Source organism: Thunnus maccoyii, chromosome 13 (assembly GCF_910596095.1).
Source record: "Thunnus maccoyii chromosome 13, fThuMac1.1, whole genome shotgun sequence".
NCBI lineage: Eukaryota > Metazoa > Chordata > Actinopteri > Scombriformes > Scombridae > Thunnus > Thunnus maccoyii.
In genome coordinates, this window is record NC_056545.1 from 27241003 (window position 1) to 27266489 (window position 25487).

General features: G+C 40.8%; 2 protein-coding genes across 2 annotated transcripts in view; both read right to left on the reverse strand.

Annotated features, from left to right (window-relative positions):
- Positions 1-20331, reverse strand: part of cxadr (CXADR Ig-like cell adhesion molecule) — a 36973-nt gene extending 16642 nt beyond the window's left edge. Inside the window, exon 1 of the mRNA XM_042431906.1 lies at positions 20149-20331. Coding sequence (XP_042287840.1) covers positions 20149-20200 — 52 coding nt within the window. The 5' untranslated portion in view covers positions 20201-20331. The remainder of the gene's footprint in view (positions 1-20148) is intronic.
- Positions 20332-22579: 2248 nt separating this feature from the next.
- On the reverse strand, positions 22580-25487 carry btg3 (B-cell translocation gene 3). Its single transcript, XM_042431298.1, has 5 exons — positions 25380-25487; positions 24186-24392; positions 23813-23950; positions 23467-23659; positions 22580-23142 (listed from the first exon to the last, which is right to left on the reverse strand). Exons 2-5 carry the CDS (start codon positions 24356-24358, stop codon positions 22942-22944), a joined length of 705 nt encoding a protein of 234 aa, XP_042287232.1. The 5' UTR covers positions 24359-24392; positions 25380-25487; the 3' UTR covers positions 22580-22941.

The following is a 25487-nucleotide window of genomic DNA, read 5'->3' on the forward strand; positions in this document are numbered from 1 at the left end:
AGAGCAGCACTCAATGCTGTGTTGCTTGTACTGCTTCTCATTCAAAATCTATGTATCTATGTAGTGTGAACAAGGTTAAGGTGACTGCCAGGATATCAACTATGCAAATTAAACGGTGAAAATGAAAATACTCTTCTGAGAGTATAATATTTCCTTTTGTAGTGATTGTGATATTGAGTCAAACACTGTGTGACCTAAGTATCTAGATATTGGCCTCCTCAGGGTGTGGAGGGTATTAGCTACAGGCTGAGGTCACTGCTTCATCTCATGTCCATCGGCTCTGTTTCAGCCTCAGAACCTCACTTCCCTTCTGGGCCGTGCTAGACAACTGAATGAAAATACACCATAGAGGCTTTACACACAAATAGAGCATGACAGTCTCAGTCACACCCTCTGTTGTTGAAGCATAGAGCCTGTAAGCATTTGATATGGTTGCAAAGCACAAGTATAGTTTTATTCCCCCAGATGCTTGTGCTCCAGCTGGTCGTTTCAGCCCACAGATTTTGACAGACGCCCTTGATGGGAACGATCCATCGCCTTCAGCTGAGGCAAGAGAAACAGGGGGGCAATATAGAGAAAACCGAGATACGTGTCTATCACTGTCAAAACGGATACACAGCTTGGCATCTGCATGACGGAAAGCTGTGTCAATTCATCAAGCACTTAAAGAGGCCGGGGCATTCTTCAAAGTTGCTTAGAAAGGGGAGAGAACTGCAATGCGCGAGAAAAAAGAAAGTATTCAGCTGGAGCAGTTTATCAGAGTGACTGGTTTATCTGAAGGGTAATAAAGGACACTGTCTGATGCACCTGTTAAATCAATGACGGACCACTGAGGCCTTAGGCAGCATTTGTTTAAATTACAGTTCAGTCAGAGGCCTCTGCCATTCACAGCACACAAATGGGACGATCTGCCATTTCAGGATATCATGTTAGATTTGTTTGGTAAAAACCTTTCTGGCTGGTGGATCAAGCGGCAGAGGTGCCAGAGAAGAGGGAATACAGACACTGTGAGTGTAATGTAAGGTTGACTCCACATTCAATAAACACACAGGAATGTATAAACCTGTTTAATCCAGCTACAGCAAGCATTAAGTCCAGTAGAGGAACTGCGGTAAATGCAAATGAGTATAATTTAAGTATTTTCTTATAAATCAGAGTAAAACTGCGACTACAGCAAGGCAGAGGCAGGCGGTCAATGCTAAGAGTCAAAACATACAACCATTAACACAATATTTCAGTGATGTCAATGAGGTAAAAGTATGTGTGATCGTAATTCTTAGAAATAAAGGCATTTGTGAAAAAACATGTAATACTTTCAACGCTTCACGTACAAGCACCTAGATGGTCACTTTTTACATTAAATGCAAATCACAATAATAGAGATACAAGTTCAGTAAAAAAAATTTTTAAAAAATCACTTTACTCATTCTAATAAAAAGTCAGTTGAATGGGGGCTGGAAGAAGGAAGAAGGGAAATGATAATCTGGTCAGGTAAGCCCAGTCAAATCAATAGCTGGCACTGACATTCCCAACAATTAGCAAAGAAATAATGAAGAGCTGGAAGTGAAAACGGACACGGACTGATCCACATGGAACCATCACGCAATTTTAATGTAATTAAAAAACAACAGACCCTGTCAAGACTAACCAGGAAATGCTAATTTAGGGCCCTTTCACACCTACTTCGCTTGGTCCGGACTTTCAGACTTCTCAGTTTGATCCAAACCAAATTTACAGGTGTGAAACCTGTTTTTGTTGTTCCTCCAATGAAAAGAGGTGGTCTTGGTCCAGATCAAACTGACCCATGAAAACATTTTTTGGATGGTTTGGACTTTCTGACCAATTACAGGAAGTTCCTGCAGGCTACCATCAGAACCAGAAAAGGAAAAATGAGCTGCGGTAGGACATGAGGAGAGGAGGAGAGGAGGAGAGCAAGTTTTAAATTGAAATATAGTCCAACAACATTATTAAAAGTCAACTGGAAAAAACTCAAAATGAGTGAGAGGATATGAGAGGATGGGCAATGCCACCTGAAGATAAAGAAACTGTAGTATATATAGTATAATAATATGTTATAGTGGCAACGAAATTAATCTGTTCATTCATTGTTCTCCATTAATTCAAACGGCAATAGAAGGCTACCTGCTGGATTGACAACATACCAACATCAGGCGCACGCCCGTCTATAAACCAATCAATGTCAAGTATTGAGATATGCAGCTTACGTAGGTGATGACAACAGGGCGTAGGTATGTCATGTAAAGTTCTTTAACACACTCACATAATTGCAATGTGAAACCAAAACTAATTGGATCAAATGTATACAATGTAACAAAAACATGAATCTTGGTTCAGACTTTGAGGTAAGATAAGAGGATTTCAACATAACTGGCTGGAAAAATCATCCTCTACCACAAGCTGCTCATAGTGGCATAACACAAACTACCCTGTTGGTGTACTGCAAAAAAGAAGCTCATAGTGTTAATCAGTAACTATCAGCTATCAACAACCATACAGTGTGTGAACCTTGGAGCACGTGACTCAGAGAACAAATGATCTTACTGAGCTCAAAGTCTGCCACGGTGAGGAAGTGCTCCACATAATCACTGACTTCTCTAGGTGACCGTCAGTCTTTATTTAGAGTAATTGCACCGGGGCAAAAGTAAACTGGCCTTCTTCCTCGAAGGTAATACAATCGGCTGATAAGAGAAGCCATTATTACATTCCATGGAAAAAGAAACAACTATGATAAATAGGCTGCTGGTAAATTCAGTCATGCATGTACACAACACACACACACTATTAAACTATTTCCTTGAGCTCGGTGTTTGCTGTTGTAGTAAAAATATGTCTCCTCCTGTGTGTGTATGTGTGTCCGCGTGGTAGGTGAGCTGAGCAGTGGGGGAGGCACGCTGGCTAATTAAAAAGTCTGTCTTAATAACTATTCATGGCTGCCTGTGTCTCTATGAGCGTCTCAGTCCCTCCAGTCTCCACTACACTGTCTGACACAGCACATCCCAGCATGGTTACTGGGAGACCGGGAATGAGCAGGAGGAATTTAGGGTGTCAGCGTGCTCCACCCCATACCCCCACTGCCATTCGCTCACTCACCCACACACTCTACCCCCCCCTCCACCCACCCACTACCACCTCTCTGTCCCTCCCTGCCTGTCCTCCTCTTCTCTAACACACCCATGATTGTGGAGTGCCAGTCCCCTAGGCCTCCAATTCTCTCCGGTCGTGCTGATTGTAACCCCACCACCCGCCCCCTCCACCTTTGTCGGCATACAATGGGGAGCGAATCCTGTCTCCTGGCAACCAATCCCTCGGAGAAGGTTGCCATGGCGCTTAAGAGACGGTATGAGAGTGAGAGAAAGAAAGAGGTAGATAGGCAAAGAGGGAGGTAAAGAGAGAGAGGTTTAGTAGGTGGAGACAGGAGGCAGATTTATGGGAAGTTAGTGTTACTTCACCATTTAAAAAGCGTTTGTGGAAGTCATCAGTCTCTAGGTTAAAGTCGTCATGGTGAGCCATCTTTATAAACATGCCTGTGGTTTCATTAAAAAAAGGAACATCATAGTTTAGGTCCAAATTATTTTGCTAATTGAAATGATTCATTCATTAATCATTTAGACAATTGAAAGAAGATTAATGACTTGTTTAGTGACTTGTTCTTCATATCATTGTAAAGTAAACTGAATAGTACCTTTTTGACGTCACGTGAAGACCTCATTTCATGCATTGATAACTTGTGATGGGATTTTCTCATAATCTACATTTTAAAAGGACAATAATAAAACTAAAGAAACTGAAAGTTTTTGGCCGCAGCCAAGGAAGATTAGTTTCTTAGTGACATGTACATAGAGTAGATTTCTGAGCATGGACACAGTCTACGCAGAGGTGATTGGGTCAGGTCCTCTAGACAGACACGAGGTTAAGCTGCGTGGTGTAAGGAGTAGCTTCAAGCAGACAGCATAAACCCTGAAACCAGGAGTCAGTTTGACAAGCTAACCTCTCCTGACCCTTGTGCTAGCCAAGCTAAAGACCCTCAGAGCCTTGGCAGAGGGCACAGAGGATCATAAGCTTCTTTCTCCACCCTTTGACCTTAAACAGCATCATTGGGAGTCAAGTCTGAAAAGCCGAGTCTTACCATGGGGAGATAAAGGCGGCAGCTATTTCAGGCTCGCAAGGCAACAACAGACTACGTGAACGACGTGAGTGATGAGTTGGGATTTACTTCTGTTTACCTTCTTGAAGGTTTTTACGTATCCTTAATGCAGTTACACTTGCATTTGGTCTCAGTGGCAGTGACGGTTGCTTGTATTTTCGTCTAATGGTAACTATTTCAAACAGCTATGAACAAACAGAAATGACAAGTGTGTGTGTGTGTGTGTGTGTGTGTGTGTGGCAGGAAAAAAATTTATCTAAGAATGTGGATGATTGAGGGAGTATGAGTTCACATCTTTTTCTCATAATCAACACCGCAAGTGGAAATATTTTCAGTTTAGGGCTCCTTGAAAACACAAACGCGCGCGCGCACGCACACACACACACAAACAAACACACACACACACACACTGAGTAAACAACCTTAGAAATCAGGTATTCATTTCAACCAAGTGAGTAGAAAACGTCTCAGTCATGAGGACAAAACAAACAAAAAAAATAACAGCCTTTGAAGAGTGTGGAACATTTTCCTGAATAGGCAATGACAGTGGGAATGAACATTAGTGATTCATTATGGTAAAATTGCAGTCTGGGGGCTCTGGAATGAGCAAATTAAACAGCACAGACACTCTCCCCATCACAAACAGTCAAGCCAATCCCCTGTGACCGTGCCGAAGAACATCAATTATCTCTGCTGCGGCGGAGGATAACTTCATAACTTGGTTGCTGCTCAGAAAGAAGGCTCTGAATGCTCGCCCCAGTGCCCCCGCTGGAACTATTGAATTCGAAGCAATGTGGGTGCCCTGGGAGTGAGCTTGGCTGTGGTTTATTTAGTGGTGCGGAGGGCTGGGGCTGTTGAACCATACTGATTGTGCTGTAATGCAGCCTGAAAGCTCCACTTGCCACACAGAGCTGCCATCAATTCTCAGTGAGTATGACCTAAAGGCTGTTTTGACATAATTGAACATTAAATGATGAAGGGGTGACGAATGACAGGCACTTTACTCGGCCGCCTGAGCATTTGACAGCTTTTAGATGGGCCTATGGGGGATGTGGTTAATGTCATTGCTGTGAATATCCACAGCAGCCAAGTGCTGCTTGTGTACATCGACAGTGACAATCATTTTGATTTAATTACTTCGTCCATGAAAGCCAGGGCTTACCAATAATCCTGGTATTTTTTATATAAAACAATTAGTGGCTCCCCTGCAGCTGCTACAATGGACAATCATTAAAAGGGCACAATTTTATCATATTTCATATACATTTATATTAAATTTGGAATTCAAACCATCAGGTTGGTAATACCGATGCCTCTGAACAACTGAGGGAATAAAGTAACTACAGGAAGGAAGAAGAGAGAGAGGAAACAGGCTAGGAAGGACAAATTCACACTGGCTCATTCCTTAATGGTCGGTTAATCAAAAAGGTTGTCTTCATCACAGGGACTCTCGATCATGGCCTTGGGATTTGTTCTTCTTATTTATAGAATGCATTACCATTTTACAAGGTGTAGGAAAGTGGATTTAAGCAGGTGCTGCTTGTCTAACTTCTCTGTCACTATGAACTGTACTAAATCTAGACTCAATCCACTAAAAGAAACCCTACATCCATACATTCCTCTCTCTACCCCCCCCCCCCCCCATATCCTTGTGAGAGGAGTGAAAATTTATCTGAAGCACCCTGAAGAGTCAGATAAGAACATCCAGTGTCTCTGAGACCTGTGGAAACACACACACATAAACATTTATAAAAGGCCTGTGTCCTTCTGGATTTGTCGAAGCCCAGGGACATAGTGAACTGGTGACAACAGGGGGGGGCTGGCTGTGCCGTAAAGCTGATAGGCAAGTCGCCAGTCTGTGGAGCAGCACAGATAGCCCGCTGATAACATCCTTGTGGGAAACAGCATCAAACGTGCCAATATGGTCACGTGAGGAGGAAATTAAAAAGGAAAAGAGGCAAAGGGAAGGTGCTGAATATGAGCTGTCTCATAGATGCACTGGTGTGCCTTGTTTATAAAAATGTCTTGGGAGATGTAGTTGGGACACAGAGCAGATACAAACACTGCTGCAGTGTTTTCTTCAGTCAGAGTTTCCAGAGAAGTAATTACACAATCATGTCCTCACAAAAAAAAAACAAAAAAATCCTGCAAGCAATTAGTGAAGACGTGAAAGCAGTTTGCATGACTGGACAAATGGTACAAAATAGCAGTGTACATCACAAACACACACATACATAGTGCTTATCATAGCTTATGGACCAGAACACTGGAGGGATGAGGCTTATGCAGTTAAATGAGGCTAGTTTCAGTCCAAGTTGCTACTTAATCCTCAAACAAGCCATTACAGGAGTAGGTGGGCTGGTGGACCAGGTAGTGGTTATAAATCAACCATCAGCCAGGCTTTAATGGGGAAAGTGTGTGTCAAAGTGAAACAGAGTGATGACACAGCAGTCAGGCATTTGTTGGCCAAACAGGGACATAAACACCTCTATTACATTTGCTATCAACACATATCTCACATCCAGAGAACCTCGCAGGCGCAATTCACTATTATTATTTCAAGTATCTTGTATCTGGACAAAATCCAGATGAATTTTAGACATGTTCATTTACACTTAGCTACATATCGTTTTGGTTGGTTGGGGATAGGGTTAGTGTTCCCACGCTAATCCAGTAATGCACATGAATTTGTTTGTTAACTGTCAAAAAAGCCAGAATAAGAATAACTTGTTCACTTAAGTTTAGTTGCAACAATAACTATCCATAAACTAACATCAACACATGGATAATAATGTACAAAAGAGCAAAAATCAAAGTTATATCGTCTTCATGAGCTCTCACTCTCACCGCTCCCTCACCCATACAGATCAATGCTCTCTCGTCCACACACATTATTCAGTGGTGGAACTGATCAGGGATCTGATAAACATTTCAACAGCTCGGAGCGCCTTCTGTACAATCGCATGTGTTGAAATCACTGAAGCTGCTTTTCTCCCCGTCTCAAGTGACAGAGAGAACAGCAGATTATTTCAGTGTGACTTCAGCTGCCATTATCACAGGGGACAGACCACATATTAGAGAGACGAATGCATTCACACCTTTTTAACATCTGGCTAGAACGCGTCTCAACCCAGTTTCAAATCGGATTTCAGTCAGTCTTAAATGATTCTTGGATGCATTTACAATTAGCTTTTTAGAGACAGGATAGCTATCTAATCCGTCACATTCAGTGTAAATGGCATGTATAACTGAACTGTTAGATTAGTACACATTAGACCTGCTTTCAGTCTAGCTGACCTGCCAGAATATCCTAGCTGACACTGCCCCCAAAAAGTTTTATTTGCATGAACGGATTTTATTTCATCCAATCACAACATGGGCACCAGGACACAGAAAGTGAAGCTTCGTGATGACCCTTTACATTTTCACAAGTTTCACAAGAAATATTTTTTTTTATATCTTTGATGAAATAGAAAACGAAAGAAGGAGGACTGGGTAAGGGTGTTGAAAGAAACCATGTTTATTAAAAGGTAGGTATCTGTGTTCTAAGCTTCAAGCAGGTTACTATGAGCCAAAACAATGAAAGCCACATGTCTCAGTGGGGTGTAGTCACGGGGCGTCTCTCTCCTGACACAGGAGTTTCTATGCACAGAGGGGGGAGGCAGCCATGCCGTTGCCTATCCAATCCCCCATCCCCCAAAACAAATAAAGTGTCTGATACAGACCAGGCCCCTGCCGGCGCCCCAGACCCAGCTTTTGTCCGGGCCCCAGGGCACAATGCCAACTGTGATCAGGAGGCAGCATTGCTGATCAAACACACAGACACAAGTGCACGAGTGCAGCTACTTCATTCAGACTGTTGATGGACTCTCAGAGTGGCTTTAACTATGGGATAGGAGGAATTGGAGAGTTGATGCAGATAAAATGGCTTTTAGTGAACACACAAACTCGCATTCAAAATGCAGAAGACAAGCAAACTGTGGGAGTACACGGAAGCGAACCGAGGTTTCTCACGATTGTGCTCAATTATGACACAGAGGTGAACACACAAGTAGTCAGCTTAAAGCAACAGAGCGTAAATATCATACTGGAACATTCCCCTTGAAACACAGGGCTCAATTAGGGATTAAAAGTCCTTTCTTGAGATCTTAACAAGCCTAACAAGATTTTCAATGTCATTAGTGATGGAATTTTATGAAAGAGTAAGACTCTACAGATTGGGGGAAACAATTTCATATTTATGGAATTTCCAGAGCTCAGCAATTTCATCTGCTTAGTCTGCTTGGTGGGCTAGAGGAGGTGGGCTCACTACCAACACCTCAATAAATGGGGGCTGTGAGAATGAACAGAGCAAGTTTAGTCAGATTTGCCTTTCTCAGCGATAACAAACTATTTCCTCATACCATCTGAACCGAATCACTGACACTAACAACCCTGACATGTTGGCTTAGTCATCTGAGGATTTGTTTTCACTTAACTTTTAAAAGAATTGCTGAGGAGTTAAATCCAGTCACATATACACACCATGTATGTTAAGTAAACATCTATGGAGTGATAAAGACTTATGGCTCGTTGCCAAACCACTAAAAGGATTAAGATGTGGGGCCAGGCTGCAGACAGTTCAGACACAAGTACAAAAAATATATCAAGAATTCAAACAGAAATGCCTCCCAATGAATTCCTGGGTTCCTCCCTTTTTCCTTCAGATGGAGTGCAGCACATTTTAAAATGTAAAAGTCTGAACACTATTGGAAGTTGACATCAAACTGGTTAAAATCTACATAACTCAGAAAAATGAAAAACAATGAGGAAGTATTTTATTTCAGCTAAGATGCATTTCCCCTAAATCTGACGTCACTTGTTGGTTAAAAATTACTATGAAGTGATTCAGTTGCCTCGGTTACGGTTGATTTTCTCGTGTTTTGTGTAGGATGCCAACTCTTGCAGATTAAGAGATTACCTATGTCTATGCTGGATGCATATTTACACAGTAACCTATTTTCCATGTGGTGCAGGAGCATGTACGCCTGTCAGCTGGATTGGCTGGGAGGCGGTCAATGAGTCTGTCTTGCTCACGCCGTTTCCTCTAGGTTCTGGTCTAAAATTAGGTCCTCTGCCCGTAGGACACTGCATGATGGTGATATTCTGGACATGGGTAGAAAATACACACTCCTATACAGTATGTGTTTTATGCCCTGAATGTCTTGTCAAAGGCTACAACACCAACACAGTGCATTTCATTGAAAATATATCTGACCGATGCTGAAAGCTCCCTGAGGACGTATTGACAAAAGTACTTTGTAATAACTGCTAAAACATCAATTCCTTTTCAAATGCATTTATGGCATCCCTTCTCTCTAAACCCTCTCATCCTGTCCAAAGCACTCCTGACCAGCCAGAATGAGGTCTTTGTGAAAGTGTAACAACACAGACAGTCCCTTCCTGTCCTCTGTGTGGGGGAGACACCACAGCAGGACATCAAGATAAGACTGCTGTTAAAAGATAACAAGATAGATAATCCTTTTTCTTTCCTGTCTTTTTTTTTTTGTCTCTCTGCACATGCGGTGAAAACAGCCCTGATGTTTCAAGGCTGGAGTCTCTTCCTCACTGAGAGGTTCTTGGAGGCAGGTGTAGCCGACGCACCTGAGTGTTGAGCCCCGTAGGAAGCCACGGGCAAAGACTGTCAGTTTTTGTTACGGCTTAACCGAGACCGCTGGGTTTATTTGTGCCTCCAGCTCGCACTCTCAGCTCAGACATGAGGAAGAAGCTCAAAACGACCACTCTAGTCTACATACAACATTAAATGACAAGAAGCGATTGGGGATGTTAAAAATAACTCCGCTGCACTAGTTTCACCATCCCGCACAAAGAGGCAATCCTATCGTTTTGACCATGACATAGTATGACGGTATTTATTCTCCGTGTTGTGTTCTTTAACTGTGCATGAGATGAGGCTTGTCAGACACATAAAGAAGAGCAGAGAGTCTGGACAGCAGAGATAAATGCAGTAAGCCCATTAAAGATGCACAGCTCTGATTCTAGGGGGATTCTAGGGGCTGCGTTGTGCGCTGCAGAGAGTGAACACTTTATTTTGACCCTGATAGTCTTTCATAGGCTAATTAGATACATCAACTACCAAAGCATCTGTAAAAAAGAATCTTGGAGAGCAAGCAGGATACAAAACTCCTTTAGAAAACATTCAGCACAGCATACATCGTCATATATATATATATATATGTGTTACTCCCACATTAAATCGGACTCCAGAGCATGAAATTGCCTCTGAATCAAAGAGCAGCAGCTGTGCTATTCTGTAATACACATCAGAGTAAAGCTGATACTAGGGATGCAATAAAGAAGCCCGACCACTCCAGTTAAAAGCACAACACAACATCTTTCATCATCAATTTCAGTTTCTACTGAAGACAGCTACAAGAAAACAAATAAACATGAGCTTCTTGTTAACAAAGGTTGTATTACAATGTTTGTGGCAGAGTGTAATACTCTCCACTTAGTGAGTCTTAAGTATGAGTGCGCAAGTCAATAAGTTATTTAATACTGCTGCTTTGTGAACGTTCAGAGTCACCATATTCCTTGGAAAGGGAACTGAAAATGCTATCTTTCAGGACGAACAAGAAAATCCAGTTTGTTGTTCATAGGAACATTACATCAGTCAAGGTAAAAATGTTCCTCTAATTAATGGCTGAGAGGGGAAATTCCTATGATTAATACTGCCTGACTGTTGCACATTCACACACCGTGAGTCAAACTGACTGTACCATCCTAATATCTTGTTAATTTAACATATCTGGCAAGAAGTGGGGAAAAAAAAAGAAAGTGGCACGTACTAACATCTTGACATCTTACAGAAGATCCTGCAAGGTCGTCTGGCTGCTGAGCGTTTAGTGGATGTAGTAAAGTGCTTTTGCCTGAAACCTGCCATACAAGCCAACTCCCCGATGGCTCTAATGACATCTAAAAAGGTCTGACCCCCGAGTAGTCTAGACAGACAAACGCTGCTTATATGGCATCCTGGATCAGACTGACGGGCACGTAATCTTGGTGAAAGTGACTGAAGCGCAGCACAATGGTGACATGAAAATATAAACAGATTTTATGTTTTAAAAAAAAACGCTGATAGAGAAAACATCGCAAAACACCGGGCTGGCAAAGACAACCTGACAGTCAATGTGTTGTGGTGATGTTTAGGTTTTGTCGTCACTACAGCTCAAGATTTCCTGTCCATCCTGATTAATGCATCTTTACTGGGTCTTGCATTAATATCTGTCCACTTAGGTCTGGTCTCAGGGACTTTTCATGTCCAAACTCATTTTACATATCTTTCTAACAGGGTCTTTAAAGCTCTTGGGATGTTATAATACTACTCAACACATGTTAATGGCTGATTAATTAAGGTTAGAGATAAAGAGAGTCATTAGTAGATAAAACGCTGGGTGACATTGTAGGCAGGCGTGTGCTCTTTTTACATATTTACAGGTCATTAAGCTAAAACTCTAGCTGTAGAGTTGTGTTACAGTGCTCGCTGTCGCTGATAAATCATCTCATTACTCTCATCAGATACATGTCCTGTCTCAGAGGGATGGATTAAATGCAGAGTTGATGCTCCCCTACACCTCGTGAAAGGAGTTGGGTGCTGTGAGTGTCTTACGATGGGGTAGGGGTTTACTCTTCCAATTATCGGCCGCTCAGAGAAAGCCAGCCAGCCAGCCAGCCAGCCAGCCTCAGCTCTGTGTGCTCCCATGAATTATACATGGGATCCATTAAGACACTTAACAACTGGTTCCTCGGGAACTTACCAGCAACAACTGCAGCCCGGTGGACCCTTTGTGCCTGCTTATTAAAACGGCAGCACTTGTGATTAAGCTCGTGCAGTAATGTGCATTCTGACCATCATAAACCAGCCAGTCACACAGAGCTATTTTCAGTTCAATCTCATCTCTCTGGAGGGCGACTGGGCCAGATGCCGATTTCCTCACATGGCGGCGAGATGCACTACAGTAATTAAATGTCTGTTGTGGCTTGCTGACCTTGCTGTGGTTCATGTGCTAAGCCTTTTCCATACCCATCTCTAGCAGATGTCCCGGTCATCATACCTATAGATCCAACAGCGACCCAGGAGTATTAACTCTACGGGCAGGAGGACAAGGAAAAGACCATTTTAATGAATGTTAATGGAAAAGAGGAGAGGTGGCAGACAGCCACACTCGTTTTAGACACCTGGTTGTAAAACCGTAGTTGGGAAATGGGAATCATCTGAATGTAGTGAAGACCTGTTCAAATTCTTACTACAATGTACCATCCCTGGACTTCTCCCAACTTGCCTTAAAATAGCTGCCTTTTGGTTTGTCTGACTAGTCTCAAAATAAGAACACTGCATTATCCTTTCTTATGAATTAAATATCATTTAAGTATGTGAATTCAAAGAAATACTCTCATTCAAAAGTTTACCATTTTTACATATTCGAGATACCCAAATATCGTAGGGTTACATTTTCCTAAGAAACTAATATACAGGATTTATTTAGATATATATATATTCTCTATAAGTGCAATGAGCACATTCCCTCATGGGGAGAGGTTTCATGTAATCTAATCTCATGTAATGCTCTTTCATATAAAGTGTTTCCTTGCATTCACATGACCAAAAGCAGATTAGTGACACTTTAGAAAAATGCTCCAGCTTGCACATACACTAGCTTCTCCTTTCTTCAAATCTTCCTACACCTGCAAACACACCGAGAGCATTTTATATCATCCAACGCTGAAATCACCTATAAAAATACACACATGTTGTAACATATATACAGTTGCACAGCCTGTCTGGGTTCACATTAAAACCTACATTTAATATTTGACCTCTTTCCAGGCTCCACGTTGTGAGGATTTGCATTGCAGCCTTTTGGCTTCATTTATCAGGAGCTTGATTATGAGGCGACAAATGTTACAGGAAATGGGATTTTCTGGGTCTAATTCTGTGTCGCTTTGTATCAATACTCCTTTAAACGCTCTTAACGAGATTCACTACACAACTGCTTTAATATAATTCTAAAATCTACAATACAAGCAATCATACCCCTGTAAAAAAAAATGTTCTGACTAGGATCTTGTGCATGGCAACAGGCTTTTTTTCTATTGACAGGAGTTATTAGCCTAACTATATAATTTGACATGTTGATTAAACAAAAGACTAAGACATAAAAAGACTGACTTGAATATCAGCACCACGGGGAGCAAAATCGAGTGGGACTGAATCAAGAAAGAGGCTTTCTACAGACAATACTTATTTGCCTTTTTCACCATATCCGCAGGTGACAATGTGTAATGTTTTACAATGAGATAGAGCTGCTAAAAATGGCTCCTTCAACAGCTGCTTTACCCCCTCTCTCCTCCTCCTAAAATTCACCCCCCTCCCTCCCCTCTTCTGCTTATGTCGCTTATTTTCTAAGCCATAATATTTTTCAAGATTAGACACACAATTAACTCTAATGTTCTTAGCGGGGAGAGTGGGGGCTTACTGCTGGAAGAAACAAAACACAATCATCTTCCCACAATGCAGCTCTGTATAAGACAATGCCTGGACATCATCTGATAATGTGACTTACACAATACGATATATAATGCTTATCTCTAAAATGATGCGTCCATTGGAAACAAAGGATTTGTTGTCAGAACAAATTGTCAGGTCTGTTTTACATGATTAGATGATTTTTTTTGTCTCTATCCTGCCTGCTACTGAGTCAAATTCTTTAACACTGCAAAACAGATCATCTAACAGAGGTTCAAGCATGTGTAGAGCTGAGCTGACATCTACCTAGCAGGTAAGCAGGGGCAGACTGCACACCAGTACCTGCAGATGCAGCACCCTGGGGACCTGCCTGCCACACTGTGTATCCTCACACTGAGATAGCTAGCTCAGATGCCATGAGAATATTATACAAAAACAAGCAAAAAGAAATACATTATCATAAAGGCTGAAAAACATTCTGTATAATAATGCTTTAGCGAGCTGAACATAGAATTCCATATCAGTTTCAATAGGCCATTCCCTCCTTTAAAAAACAAAACACATATACTGTGCTATAACATATACTGCCTGTCACAAACTAAATCTGAATGAAGACGATAAATCCATTGAGAGACAGTAAACAGTGGCAATTATATAAAAATGAATGCAGAATGAGGAACATTCACGTTCCTTTTATCATAGTTCTGAGCCATCTTTAAAGCCTTACTTTGAAAATAGATGTGTTTTAAGTGTAGCACACACCTCGCTTTTACAGTTTCCAAATAATTATACAGCGTTCTGTAAAGACATCCTACAAATCTCCTTCACTGTTTGGTATGCAGCTTCCTCTCTGCATCTGTGCCGTTTATCTACAGAAAAATGATATTCTGGTGGTATTAATTTGAGATATGAGGTATGTGAAAACCCTTATTATCATCACAGTGAACAGCTTATTCGTCACAGAGACCATTATTCCTCATTAGGAGCAGAGGGCGTTGTGGTGGCTGCAGAGCTGAGCATCAAGTGGCTAAGTGATGAATGTGCTTTGGGGGTGTTTATCGCCCTAACTGTGATGATGACCGATGGACTCGAGAGAGCGGGGAAAATCAGCACTGCAGTGACCTTGTTTTAACTGATGGGTTACATGGATAACAGAGGATATGTCTCTCCTTCAGTACAATCCCTGAATTTAAACAGTCATACTAAAGCTATCAGAGGTGTGCCATGTACTCTGTACTTTAGTCTACCTATTATAAATCCACTAATGAATTTGTCAGTGGTAAAACTGTAGCAGGGCATGTAAAAATTTAGGGCTCCAATTAATGATTATTTTCATCATTGATTAATCTGTTGATCATTTTCTTGATTAATCAATAACTTGGTCTATAAAATGTCAGAAAATGGTGAAAAATGTTCCCAAAGCATCATCATTAACAACACCAAAATGTTGGAAGGAACAAACACTGAAAAATTCAAAGCCTTTCACAAAAAATAACACCTTGACACAGACCCGAAAACACAAATTTAAATAGACATTTTGTTCCCAATTTAATCTTCATTAGAAAGGGAAAAATTTAGAAAACATTTTTAGAGGGGGGGGGCAAAAACTATAGTTTGCCCTGAGGAACAAACGTTGCCATCCTAAGGCTCGGCCTTTAGCAGGACAACAAGATAGGTGTCCCTGTTTTTTCAGCTTGTTCCTGTTGTTCGTACAGTCCTGCTAACCAAGATAAGCAAATAATCCCTGGGTTGGTGGGGAAAAAATGTTGATTTTTCCACATGTATAATAGTGAAAAGTTGGAAAACCAAGAAAACCACAAAAGGGGAGTGTTGGGATTTTCCACACAGGCTTCCAAAATGCTGATGTTTAAAAATAAAGTTTCAAATAGAGTTTTTCCTCCAGCAGAATGTATAGTATGTTCATTCAGGTTGATCAGTAAAACGTTCCTCTCTCACCTCATATTGATGCGTGCTTACCTTCCGTCAAGTCTTGTTAACATTGCAACACAATGGCTGTTCTTTGTAAGACAAGTACATATAGTTTTGCCAATACAAATTATAGTTACAACTAGGGCTGGCAATGCAATATTACAATCTATCAACTGACAATATTATCATATGTTGTCATTTGCAAAATTCTGTTTCCAATTATAATTAAAAATACAAAATCATAATTGATCGAAGTCAGTCATCAACAAAAATGTCAAAGATTTGCTGGTCGATTTTCAGCAGATTGTCTCTGTTTTCACATCATCATTAATTAAAACTGTTTGGGTTTTAGATGGTTGGTCGGACAAAAAAAAAAAAGAAAGAAAAAAAGCAACTGACCAAACATGCAAGCTGATCAATATACTGTGGTCTCCTCTGTCCAACATTCATACTAAAGCATGACCTTTCTGAATTGATCAGCCACTAATTTGTCTCATTTAGGCAAAACCTTTCCACTGCACAGTACAGCACATTCAATTCAATTAATATGCTACAGAAGAGCCTGGTGTTGTCAGTGGGTCAATACTGAGGCCAAAGTGTCATGGAGGTCAGACAACATACAAACTTGAGACATCTGTCAATACAATATTGACTTCATGAACACAGACTTAAAACTAAAATCTTGCCAATACAACTTCCCAAAAGAATACTTTGGCAGCAGCCCAGAGGGCAGTTTTACTCCCTACCTGTGAAAAACGAATGAGCTCTGAATACAGAGTGGCTGCACGGCCATTAACAGCACTGAGAAACAACCACCACTATTAATCATTACCACTGATTCTCTAGCAGGCAGCAATTTGTTCATTCAGTAATTCAGACGTGAAATGGAGGGAAAAGAGGGGAAAGGCAGGGTAATGTGGCGAGGTACGGGCAGGATCAGCATTTCACACTCCCATATAGGTGAACAGGAGTTGGCACAGGGCTTGTATAGCGCTGGCATGCTAAAATATTAATGTCGGGGGCTGTGAATATTCATGCGAGGTCGTCCCCATCATCAGATTGTGGAGGACAAAGCAATGTCCCTGGAGTGTAATCCGATTCTACATGTTCTTGCTTCCTTTCCAAGGACAGGGAGCTCCAGGCAGAGAGAGTGGCTGCTTGGTTGGAGGTGAAGTTGTGGCTGCAACATGTTTCAGCCAACAGGAGGCAAGTAGTGGCAATGGACTGCTGGGTCATGACAAGTGAATGTGACCTCAAGTCATTACTGTCTGTGTGGGGCCAATGACAATGGCATGCTTCATGCTTCTACCCATCTCTCTGGTTGGAACTATTTCCTCATGAGCCCCATCACCTAATAAATAGTCAGCGGTTAGTGACAATATTTGCTCACCTAATAAGAGTTCCTGATCAAACCACTATTGTATCAATATATTTAATATATTTGCAACAGCTATTGTTCAGAATAGCAAGGATTTTTTCTGCCGTACAAGAGGACCTAATACATACATGCAAGCAAGGGGGAGGGTAGCTTTCTGAGGCAACCGGAGCACGCAGACAAGTACACTCACAGGATCTGCGTGTCTGTTTTCAAAAGGTAACCAAGCAACCAGTCCTGGCCGGGGCTTTTGGTTCAACGCTTATCAGGTAACGGCATTCTGCGCCTGCTCAGTTTCACCAGGTTCCTGTTTATCCTAAGTCCAGTGAATTCACTTTTGACCTAAGCAGCCAGGAGTGGAGGGGCGTGGACAGAGCGCCAGCACTGTAGCATGGCAATCAAGAGTTGTGTCGCAGTGTCTGACATATGCATAGTGTTTCTTGGTCGAGCTCTTTGATAATAGATTTAAAAACCTGAATAGTTGGAATCCAGCTTGTTGAAGCAGTGAGAATATCCCCCTATGTTTTAACTGTGGTCAACTTCTTTCATTCAAACAAACTTGTAAATAATGTAATGTAATAATGTAAGAACTGTCATGTGTCAGCCTGGTGTGTGTGTGTGTGTGTGTGTAACAGTGCCTGATATCATTGATAACAGTGACAGCCAATCCCATAGCAGTTGGCCTCTGATGACAATGGCATGTCAAAAAACTTCAATGTAAGCAAGAGAAAAGAGGGACTTGTTAAAGAGTCATTTCCCCCCAGGTATAAGTATGTTTTGTACAAAAGGAAATCTGTCAGGAACAACAACTGACTGAAACATTTTTACTAAAATGCTTATTTTAAACATTAAACACCGCCTGTAACTGGGTGCCCACAATCAGTTCACCTACAGACTTGAGGAACATGATTACATCTCATATGATTTCATGCTAACTTCAAAACACATTATCTCATCTGATAATGTCAGCTTAACACAAACAAACTGATGATAATTGCCCGCTATAACATGAAGGCTAGATGACATTTATGTGCAGTTTTACAGATTCTAAATCCTCAACATTGACTATAATTTCAAGGACTTTAAATCTCTATACTACAATTTTATTTGTTTCATCAATATGATGTTTTGAGCAGTGCCTCGTTGACAAAGAGCACAAAGAAAATAGAGCAGAAAGACCCTACTTGTTATGTTGCCATTAAAGAGACGTTAGCACATTATTGTGCATTTCTAAGCCATGTCAAAAGAATGTTTCGAGTCTGGCAGATACTGTTCTTGTCTGCTGAAGTGGAACAGCGCCCAAATGATGAGGCCATGTTGCCATTAACATGGTAATGAGCCCAAACTAGTGTACACAACAATGTAAACCAAGAGACAAAAGAAGGCTGAAAAACATGCTATCTAAACCTTACATTACACTCAGTGTCCCAGCTTTTACACAGAGAGATGTGCTGGAGGATCCTAAACAAAGCACTTCTTTATCACATGAGGTTTCTCATTAAAAAGCAGAGTGGAATGTCATTGCTCTGACCATAGCTCTGTGGCTTCACATCGAAATCTCAGAAAATATTTCAATAAGTGCCACGGCATGTGAGAGACGTCACTGATTGAAACCAACAGACAATCCTGTAGCACATTATTGTTCAGGGTGGGAGGAGGAACTTGCTAGTTTCAGAGTAAATTCCAGGACAATAAACAGGCACACCCACACACATGCAATTAAACAATGCATATGCCATAATTAACGAAACAACAAGGGTTAGTCAGTAGTAAGAGACATTCAGGATGACTTATCACCAACATTATATTTTGATCAATAAATGACTAATACTAAGCAGTGTTTCAGCATTTATTGCCCTGATGACACGACAGAACAAACTAAAATCAAACTAATAACTTGAATATTTCAAAATAAGACTTCTCTGTTATTTACTGAATGGTTCATCGACTTAAAAGGTCAAAAAAGTAAATCAGGTGTTCCAAAACTACCGTTAAAAGATATCCCTTGGTTTTATGCCCTTTGAGGAGGTTCCCAGCCAAGATGTTCAATTTCACCTTTAAATCATTGACTGTGAGTTAGCACAAGCAGGGAAGGTTTTAAAATAACTACTGTGATCAAAGGTTTCACAGCCCACACTGCTATCTACCCATCTGCAGTATCAACAAACAACAGAAACCCCTCTTAGCTGAGGGTCACTGGGACTGAACTTTCATTAAATGAGGGTCAACACAAGCAAATATATGGTTTGACTGATTTGATAGCCCGGGATTTCAGACTTGGGGGGTTGGCGGGGGGGGGGGGGGGGGGGGTTCAGCACTGCTGGCAGATGGCAGACAGAAAAGGCAGCACTTTGAAGTCCTGTAGTTACAGGTTTAAAAGCGGATCAAGCTATTGTGTAAGACACCAGACGATAAACAAAAAGACATCACACGGGAATACCCAGATGTATGGCATCGCATTTCTGTAGTCACTTTAAACACAATGCTGTACATTTTAACTACCATTCATTCTAGGTACAGAAATTAACGTCAGGGCAGCCACTTGATGTGGTAACTTATAACGTTACCTGATGAGAAACGTAAACCAACCCAGTCACTTTACTAGGGTTACTGGGAGAAAATGTGTATTATAATGCATGAAATACCGTTAGCAAACTTTGATTTATTAACGGCTGACCTTTCTTTCTCTTTCTTCTTTGTGTTTCTCTTTATTTTCTGACGTTTGTGGTGATACAGAGACCAAGTCCGAGACATGCTACATTGGCAAATACAAATAACTCCGCTACTTAAATGTAGTTTAAGCTAAATGTAAATGGCGTTATCCTATTTTCCATTTTGTTTCGCCGGACGTTTGTTTCTGATATGCTAGCTAACTAAACTGACCTTGGATCGGAGTTACTCCCTGTTGGGCAATGTCTTAAAAGTGTATTCTGGTAAACCACTGAGCAAGTTTTATATTAATCATACTAACCTGGACAAATGAAAACGTAACCTAAACTTATAAGCATTTTTAATTTATCGAAAAAGGCAAGTTTCCATGTTAACGCCACCGGTTAACGTTATTGAACGTGCCTGACCTCGCTCGCTGCCGTTTTAGTAACAAATAATTAAAAATCAAAGTAGCTCCGTGGCTGCTTATGTCAGGAAACTTACCTGCAAAGAGGCTCAACAGTAAACAGCAGAACCGGCCTGTCGAAAGCTCCATTCCTGTCCCAGCTAGTCCACGACTTCTTATGTGAAACTTGGTCGGAGAACTTATGCTGAATTGGAGTGAAAAGCAGCGGCAGCCCAGTTCAACCGAAGCATCCAAGCTCCACTCCTCCTCCTCCTCCTCCCTCCTCCCTGCAGGTGCACAGCCGAGCGCGCCGCAGGGCGTCACGTGACATACGTTTTTCCCTTAAAAGGGATCCAGTGACGCCCTCTGCTGGTGTTTCACCGTACATGGTGACCCATCTGATTCTGTGACCTGCAGTGTTAGAAGAAATACTCTGATCCTTTACTTAAGTAAAAGTATCAATACCACAATGTAAAATACTACTAATAATACAAATACTAAAAATAGTACTTTTACTTTAGTACTTTAAGTAAATTTAGCTGGTAATACTTCTATACTTTTACTTAAGTAGGATTTTAAATGCAGGATTGTAGCTGTAATGGAGTATTTTTACATTGTGGTATTGATACTTTTACTTAAGTAAAGGAACTGAGACAATACTGCAGGTCACAGAAACTGATGTGTCACCAAATACAGTGTAACACCGGTATGAGCAGGCAGCTTTCCCAGTATTTATTCATGGAAAATACAGTGGGCACCCTTGTTTTCCTGCATGGCACCCTGTGTGTGCGGTTCCTATCATCCGAGGGGGGATACAAGCCACCATACAAACTAATTCCCATACAGTGGCTAGAAAATTTTTCTCCAAGTCACTATTTAGATCCTAAAATGTTCATGACAAAGCAATTTGAGTCATTACAGTGGCATTGAGGAATTTTTTAAGAGCATGAGATTTATATATTTCAAAATGGGTTGATCTTGTAATTTTACGTTCATAATATATTTTTCTGTATGTTTTCTGAATTTAATTAATATGTTGAAAATGTAAATCGATGTCAAACCCGTCTAAATATCAATCTACTTTTCCAAAGGTGTGTACATAGAGCTCCCATGTCCAGTGATGTTTAAGGTGGACTGACATGACACCTCAGTTCATCCTGGGCAATACTGTTAACTTGCTGCCCAGGAAAGAGAACAGTGAAAACACTTCAGAGGGGTATGGTCCAGGACAGGGATTGGTGGTTAATTTGGTAGCATTGTCAGTCAAACATAGCTCAGACAGACAGGAGTAAAGATGTTAGCTCCCCCTTCAAAGGGTTAAAATAAAGACTATAACAACACTGTGTATGATAAAGCGCCTTCATCATATAGTAGTTAAATAATCCTTTAGGGAAGCCTCATAGCCATTAAACATCAGTTCTACTTATGTGTCCTTGAGCTGAACACTGAATCTCTCAAGAGGGCCTGTCCATAGACGACACAGCCTGGAGGAGTGCCAGCAGTAAAGGGTCAGTTCACAAAAATTACAAAAATAATCACTTTTCCACTTACCCCTGGTGGTATTTTACCACAAAGATAGTTTTGGTTTTTTCTGACAGGATTTCTGACACCAACGCAACGGATGTGACTGGAATTTAATTTGTGGTGCTCAATGATTGTAAATATTGTTTGAAAAATGTGTATGAACTCACTCTTTGAGTTAAACCCAACCACAAAATGCACGTTTAAACATTCATAGAACTAGATTTTTCTTTAAAGGATGGGTTTTCCAAGTCTGTCTCAAAGCAACAGTCAGCAGCAAGAATAACATTGAAACATGTGTTTCTTGTTGTAATCATTCCTGCTGTTCATAATGCACTTACAATCTAAGTGATAGGGGCCAAAATCCACAGTCCTCCTTCTGTGCAAAAATTTAAGTTTATCTGAAGATAATATGACACTTCAGCCGTCCAGATTAATCAAATCATGTAGATATCTTTCAGCATTAGTCTTTTTAGTGCCAAAATCCCTTTTTGTTACGATATTTCCCCGCAGCTCAACAAGGAAACACTGTCAGAGGAAACACAAAGAGGGAATTTGATGCTAAAAAGACTGTAAATGTGGCAGATATCCACTAGATATGACGAACTCAGACTGCTGAAGCCTCATATAAGCTTCAAATCAACTTTTAAATGTACTTTTGCACAAAATGACTGTGTGGACTCACTGTGGATTTTTGCCTCCATCACTTACATTGAAAGCACATTTGAAGGAGATCTTTTAAGTCAGGATGAACAGGAGGAATGATTACAGCGAGGAAAACCTCTTTCACTGCTCATTTGGGCACTTGACTGTTGTTTTAAGACAGATTCTAACAATATTACACTTTGGCACATCCTAGTGGCCAGGTGCATTACACACAGAAAATCCCGCTTTGGGTGTCAGTCAGATATTGAAAATGAAAAACAAACATTCCACAGGAATCACTGAGCCTTTATGTAACAGTACTACTAAAGATCGTTGGAAAACACAAGAATAAACAAATCAGCATGATGCTTGGAAACTGTTTAATAAAACTCCGTAAATTTAAGCCTATACATCTGACAATTCTACACTATGAATAAATAAAACGTTTTATCACAAAGGACAGTAAGTGGCATACATTAACATTTCCCATTGTAAAAATACAGTACTTATTTCAAAACTACCTGTGTAGTATTCCAATTTAAATATCTAAATTTAATACAAGTGATTTATTCAAACTATAACAAATGGTCTAAAGTGCAAAAAAAGTGTTTGTCAAAAACAATCAATATTCAAGCTATAAAAATGTTTAAAAAACATTGGTCATATTAAAGTTGTCTCCAGCTGTAATGTCCAGTGTGAACAATAAGCACCATGATTCCTAACTGTTAACAATGTGCCAGATTTTGGTTTGTGTTCCAGTATCCAGGTCCTCCTCTATAGCCAGGAGGGACCCACAGATTATGCCTTATAGTGTGTGGGGCTCTGCTGCGAGGCCTGAAGCCGTAGTGAGGCTGTGGGAGGATGTGAGGATGTTTCCCTGGTACCATTCTATTGGGATTCCACGTGGGAGCAGCTGGATTCATCGCCTAAAAAAAAAAAAAAAAAAAAACAACAAAAGAAGGAAAAATTAATAAAAGCAACCATCAACTGCAACACAAACAATCCTTGCCTCAGGTGCTCGGCTTCCAATTATTGAAAAAGCACCAAATGTTAATGTTAACTAAAAAGAATCTCATCTGGAACCTCAAACAACACAAACAATATCACAACCAGTGGCCATAAAGCAGAACAAAGCACAGCTACTTTAAAAGGTTCTTTTAAAACTGGTTATTTTTAAGTAATTTTGCCTTCATTGCCAGACCTGCATGGAATACTTAGTCTTAGGAATTATAAATTTGATTATGCAATACCTTGTAAGCACAGCGGCTGTTGGGGACAGTAAGGGGAGAAGTGCGTGTGCTCTCCTCATCGGATGAAGAACCGGAATGGTAATCTGACGTAACCCTCTCCAAAGCACTGGTCACCTTCTTTGCAACATCTTTGTCTTCCTTGTCATCACTAGAGAAACTGGCCACTGAGAAGGAAGGATTTTGCTCTCCATACCTAACAATGGGAAAAGAGGGAAAACACATCAATATTTTATGTCTTTTTAGGACAAAGTGTTGTGACTTTGAATGCTAAAACCATAATTGTTATCCTTGTTGAATCACCAACTTTTGTTTCAGGTATACACATTAAATTCACTTAAAGTCTCACCTGCAACACACCTCCCCAGGGTCCACCCACAATGTGAGTTCACGGGGCAGTCCCAGGTCACAGTACTGAACCCCACTCTCCTGGCAGGCCCGAAGGAGCTCTGGATCCTGCCTGTGGAACCTGTTCACTCGAATACACCTGCAAACCACACAAAACTGACATCAGTTTAAAACAGTCAACAGCAATGGAAAGTCAGTCATAATCAAAGTTGTCTTGGCTGTAATGTTATTGAAGGATTAGTTATGCTAAAAGCTTCCCTGAATATTGCAGAGAATCCCTAGAAATAGTTGTTTAACAATAGCTAAAATGTCAAAACAAAAAAACAAAACAAAACAAGCAAACAAAAAACAAACAAAAAGACAAAGAGCAGCACCTGTATGCCTGTCCTTTGCTGGGGTTGTCAGGGTACCAGTGCCCCTTGAACTTCTCCTGCAGTGCAACAGCCAGCCTCTCAACAAACAGCTCAATCTTGTGCGATTCCAACTTCTCCGCCTTTTTCACAAGCCTCTTCAGGAAGAATACCACAGCTGCTATTTCTCTCCTCATATTTCACAAATGTGTCATCACGTTCAGGCAGCGTCTGTAAATAAATGAACTTTGGTCAGACAAGAAGCAATAACCTAGTGTTTGTGACATTTGAAGAAAAAAAAGACATGAACAAGTCTATGGTAAGACGCTGGTTAATAAAATGTAACACTCTTTCATACTAATGTCTTTGTAAGGCCAGCAGCACGAATGCTCTTCGATATAATTTATAAAAAGACTTATAGTAGCCACATTTTCTGTTTCCTATTGAGGTATGAACCTCTTCATATCTCAGCTGAAAGCAGCACTGCAGTTATCCATGCGACTTAAAACTTCTGAAACCTCTTGACACAAAAGATATGACTGCCCTGAAGGTTTATAAACGGGTCTCTTATCTGTTATAGCTATACCATTATAGACACTAACTGTATGTCTGTGATAAAAACGCACTGAGAGTCTCCCGTTATCCTGACAACTTACGTCAGTATTTCCATGCGCGCGTGGCAACAACTGCCGATTTAGAGACTATTTTGGTTTAAAATGATTAATGGTTAACGCCGAAACACTACAATTAAAGAGTATTTCACTCTATGGTTTGCTTTGAACGTGGTCTGTTGAGTCTAGTTAACGGTCTGGCGATTAGAAATGTCCTAAAAGGCGGGCAGTGACGCACAAGTTCCGTTAATCCACGCACCACCACAATTCACAACACTGGCCACCAGTTTGGCTAACGATAAGAACAGTATGTTACCTAATCGCGCCGAAATGCAGTCGAAAGTTACTTAAATAACAATTATAGACAATGACCTATGAGTCCAGCTTCGCTGTGAATACAAAATAGTATTTTCTTTAGAGAATATAAAGCTTTTAGCATTAGCTTTAGATAACGCTAACAGCCTCATGTTGCTAACTCACAACAACAGTTATATGAATATTGTGATAACAGTCAGAAATAGTCATACTAAATTGTGATAAATTGATGTAACGACTATATACATTTGACATTGTGATGTGTGATAACAGAGATGGCTCATAGACGTACCTTTCCGTGGGGTCTTCTCCAACGTGTGGGCACAAAATGAATGGAAAGCACGAGAAGTTGGCCAAAAGAAATCTTGAGGGCTTCTTCTTCTTCCTCGTCTTGTGTATT